Source organism: Benincasa hispida, unplaced genomic scaffold (assembly GCF_009727055.1).
Source record: "Benincasa hispida cultivar B227 unplaced genomic scaffold, ASM972705v1 Contig645, whole genome shotgun sequence".
NCBI classification, from domain to species: Eukaryota; Viridiplantae; Streptophyta; class Magnoliopsida; order Cucurbitales; family Cucurbitaceae; genus Benincasa; species Benincasa hispida.
Window position 1 is genome coordinate 126653 of NW_024064994.1, and position 4768 is coordinate 131420.

Genomic DNA, 4768 nt, shown 5'->3' on the forward strand with positions numbered 1-4768 from the left:
ATAATACACCCAAGATTTATTCTTTTGCAACGATACTACAACAAGATATTTTTTTACTAAATATTATCTCCAGAATAACTCATATTCCGATAGTCATTTAGCTACGGCTTTTGGTCAGAAATTACTAACACTTTAATAATTCTGTAAGTGTAACCCTCCATTTTCAGACGTCAGAGGTCGGCCCCAACTATATTACCGAAATGTAGAGTCAAAGTTGGGAATGGACCTAAGAAATCTTATCCATTTCTAGAGTTTGAGTTGTTCTGAATCCTGTGTTATAACCCTCCGTGGTTTCATGTAAGATGCAACACTACATGTAAGACAAAAATGTAGACACAACACTACATGTAAGACAAAAATTAAATTCACTTACCCAAGAACTTCGATTACGGCAATAGATGGACGATGGTTTTGCAGAGCGAGATTGAACGACACTACACGAGAATTTTGAGCGACTGGGACGACCGTTGCGTTTGAGCTCACGAGTATCATATAGACTAGATGAACATTTTTGTAATCTCATACCATGATGACGTCAATAGAAGGTCAATTGACAGTTTTTTATAAAATTGGGTCATTTGACATTATGCACCGAAATATTAGGTCATCAGTCCAAATTTTCCATAATACATCATCTTTTTTCTTTTTCTCAAGGTTTTAATAGTTTCATTATTTCGTTGAACTGAAAAAGCTTATTATTTCAATTTTTGTCTATTTATATTTGGGTATTATTTTAAAAAGTTGACATTCACATTATAAACTAAGAAGTCCAGCTTTAATGAGATGGCTTCTTGGAACAACCCTTATGACAACCTATTATATTGATAAGAATGCCAAGTCATTTTCCACGCATAATCATCCATTAAAAATTTATCCACATTGTAGCTAAACGAAAAAAAAAGAAAGAACATGTCTTAGAATAAATAATTTAAATCCCGTTCGATAATCATTTTATTTTTAATTTTTATTTCTTAAAATTAAGTCTATTTTATTCACATTACTTTCAATTATTTGCATCTTTCTTAAATACAAGGGTTGATTCTTCATTAAATTCCAAAAACAAAAATAACTTTTTCAAAGCTATTTTTTTTAATTATCAAAATTTGACTTAGTTTTTTAAATCATTGGTGAAAAGTAGATAACAAAAGAATAATTTTTGAGATAGAAGTAGTGTTTGTTGGCTTAATTTCAAAAAAAAAAAAAAAAAAAAAAAAACAAAATGATTACCAAATGGACCTTAAGTTTTACTTGATAACCATTTGATTTTTGAAAATTAAAGTTAGAAAAAATATTTTTCTATTGATTTCTTTGTTTTATTATCTATTTTCTATTATGTTTTCAAAACTCAATCTAACTAAGAATTCAAACATTTATTCTTTTACAATATGTGGGGTGGAGGGATTGCATCAAAAGATGAAAACAATGACAATACAATGTTCAATTATAGGCGAGCAAATGATGAGAAAATAAGTATGATGTTCAAAAACTAACACATTTGATTCCTATGAACTCGATTTTTGTTGTTTTTATAGTTTTGTTTCGACTAGCACTGTCATGTAAATATTCAATTGAGCTTTATAAGGTGTAATAATTGTTGGAGTGCGATCAAAAGTAAGGGAAAGATTCATGGTATACAATTGAGAACAACTATCTCTAATGACATGAGGTCTTTTGGATGAAATAAAAAATAAGTCAAGAAGATTATGCCCAAAGTGGATAATGTCATATAATTATGGAGATATGTTGGAGGGTTCCTTGTCTTTGATAACAAATATATATATATGGAGTTTCATTGTAAAACTAATTGACGATAAAAAAAAAAGTAATATAATCTATATATCTTTTAAAGATTGTGAGGTCTCTTAATTTTTCGAACGTGGGATCTTAACATCGACACGATAACTTATAATAAAAAAAATCTTCTAATCATATTACATTCGAATAAGTTCAAACACAATTCAAATTAAAGGGACTTTCAAAATATCACACCTCGTACTTGATACAAGTAAACAGATATAACTTTGAAATACATTAAATTCATAAACAAAACCATCATTTTATTATTAAAAAAGAAAAACAAAAAGAAATTGAAATTTCTTAATTTCTTAATTTCTTTAATATATGGACAAATTTAAATCCGCGTTAAGGAATAAACAAAGGAGTTGAAATATTATTCCCCAAAAAAAAAGGAATATTATTAAATGGAAATGGAGAACTGGTAGCCCATTTGTTTCATTCAATTTACTCGGACAAAATAGTCATCAACCATTTTAGGTCAAAACTTGACCAAGAATATATAAAATATTAAAAAATATATATTTAATTGATTTTGTTACCCCAACTTGGCTGCCTACTTTAATATTATCTTCACAAGCTTCCCTGTTTTTTTGGTCAAATAACAAATCAAAAGAAGAGTGGGGAAAAACCATTTTGACTTTTATGTTTAAAAATGGAATCATTTTGGGATGTTTCATAACCATGAAAAAAGAATAATAACATGTTAGAAGAGAAAAATTGCTTGAGAGAGGGGAAAGAATATATGTAACGAGATTCGAAGGACATATTAAATAGAATGATTTTTTTTTTGTCGATTTTAACTAACGTAAATATAATTCAACTTGTTAAGACATCATAAATATTTCTTTAAGACGAGACTCAAATCCTTTGTCCCACTATCTTTTGTTAAACTACAAATAAAGTTATAAATTTTTTTTATCTTAAAAAAGAGTTAAAACTAAAAATTGAGAAATATCAAACCGCAATCTCCATCTAAATCATCTTTTAAATCGCTCATCTATGATTTTTTTTTTTTAAAAAAAAGCTCCTCTCTTCTAAAAAAAGGGTTGAACACGTCCATAATCATATCTTGATATTGCTATGGTTTTGAGATGTGATGAGGGTGCTAAAATGTGTTGACATAGTTGAAATATTCATATGTCCTTACTATTCCTTTTAACCATTAATATACTTTTGAAAAAAAAATTAAGATGCACCCATATCTTTGCATAATCAACTCTACTCGGGCATAAAAAATGAAGAAGACTTTGACATTTGACAAACTATAATTGGACAATTAAGGAAAATACACAATAACGAATGTAGCTTAGGATGTACGTAAATATTTTTCAAAATATGTAATACTCTATAAAATGCACCCTTTCATTTTAAGAAATAAACAATGGGTAATATGTTACTAAATGAAAAAAAAAATGTAAAAGTCAACCATTATCACATCAATGATAGTTCTGTACCATTATCCAACTGTTCTCTTATAATAAATTTCCAGAAATTGTAGGATTTGTGACTTGGTAAACCCCATATTGATTTGAGGATTATTATAAAAGCCAAGATCTTTCCATGCTAAATTTTAAGACATTTTTAGAAAGGAAAATAAAAATAAAGAACATTTGGTTTTTGTTTAGGTAATAAAAGGAGAGATAATGGAGAATTCAAGTGGTTCAAGAGTGACTTCTCTCATATTAAGAATACTAACTTTTGTTTTTCTTTTCATCTCCTTTTTCATTCTTATCACCACTTCCCAAACTGTTCAGTCAGTTAAGCTCCATTTCAATTATTATCATGCTTTTAGGTATAACTAAAACTATGCCCTTGTAAATTCATTTAATTTTCGATGTCACGAGAGCAATGTCTCGACCATATGAGTTACGATTAGATTGACATTTTTTTTCTTTCTTTTGTAGGTATATGCTTGCTACTATTATCATCGGGATCGTATTCAACCTTTTGCAAATCGCGTTCTCCCTCTTCAACATCGTTAAAAATGGCAACAGTACTATATTATTCGATTTCTTTGGCGACAAGGTGCGTTCGATATATATAATTCGATTCTCTATAAAAAAAAAGTACAAAAGTAAATGAAAAATATATTGGTTTTTGGTGCAGTTTTTGTCATACCTTCTAGGAACAGGCACAGCTGCTGGATTTGGGCTTTCAGTGGATTTGAAAAAAATAGACCCAGATGATTTCTTTGGATCATTTTTTGATAAGGCATATGCAGCATCAACTCTTCTTTTGTTTGCTTTCTTTTGTTCTGCAGCTGTCTCTATTCTCTCTTCCTTTGCACTCTCCAAGAGATCTTAATTTGTTTTAGTAGAATGAGAGTATGGAGGTTTGAATCATAGATCTCGTGGTTACTAATACATCCGGATGTCAGTTGAGCTATATGTACGTTTTGGCTCACAACTTTGTGCATGTATATCTAAGAGAATTCTTTCCATGATTTGTTGTTTTTTTTCTCTTCTCTCTCTGTATTAGATCCCATGTTTGAAAATGTTGAGAATTTTTTCTTAGTGGATTTTAGTAAAAATTTGTTTCAATTCTTTTTTACCTCATATCTTATTGGGTTGTTTGATATGAAAGTTGATTAATATTTTTTTTTTTCTTCACAAAAAATAATAAAAGTAATTGAATATGTGTGTGTGATGGGTAAATAATCTGATGTATCTTTGAAAGATTATTTATTCAACTTTGTAAAACAAAGTAATATAATTAGATCCCATTCACACAGTCACTACAAGAAATTTGACTTCTCCCGATGTCACAATTTATCGGAAAAGTGTGAAAAACGCGTCGGGAGAGCCGCTCCCGATGAATAAAGGGTCGTCGGGAGTTTGGTCGGGAGAGGAACTCCCAACGCACATATAGGGTGTTGGGAGTTCTAACTCCCGACGGTTGTTCCATGCTTCGGAGTTCTGGAACTCCCAATGGTTTTATTTAATGCGTTAGGAGTTACAAGAACTCCCGACGC

At 29.8% G+C, this 4768-nt stretch overlaps 1 protein-coding gene across 1 annotated transcript; it reads left to right on the plus strand.

Annotated features, from left to right (window-relative positions):
• Positions 1-3260: 3260 nt before the first annotated feature.
• On the plus strand, positions 3261-4237 carry LOC120069873 (CASP-like protein 4D1). Its single transcript, XM_039021688.1, has 3 exons — positions 3261-3589; positions 3702-3822; positions 3904-4237. Exons 1-3 carry the CDS (start codon positions 3441-3443, stop codon positions 4099-4101), a joined length of 468 nt encoding a protein of 155 aa, XP_038877616.1. The 5' UTR covers positions 3261-3440; the 3' UTR covers positions 4102-4237.
• Positions 4238-4768: the final 531 nt, after the last annotated feature.

Excerpts from the sequence above, each read along its gene's own strand:
- LOC120069873 (XM_039021688.1), top strand. The coding sequence starts at position 3,441 with ATGGAGAATTCAAGTGGTTCAAGAGTGACTTCTCTCATATTAAGAATA. Across the intron at positions 3,590-3,701 it reads AATTATTATCATGCTTTTAG|GTATATGCTTGCTACTATTA; the intron begins GTATAACTAAAA and ends TTTCTTTTGTAG. Across the intron at positions 3,823-3,903 it reads TCGATTTCTTTGGCGACAAG|TTTTTGTCATACCTTCTAGG; the intron begins GTGCGTTCGATA and ends TTTTTGGTGCAG.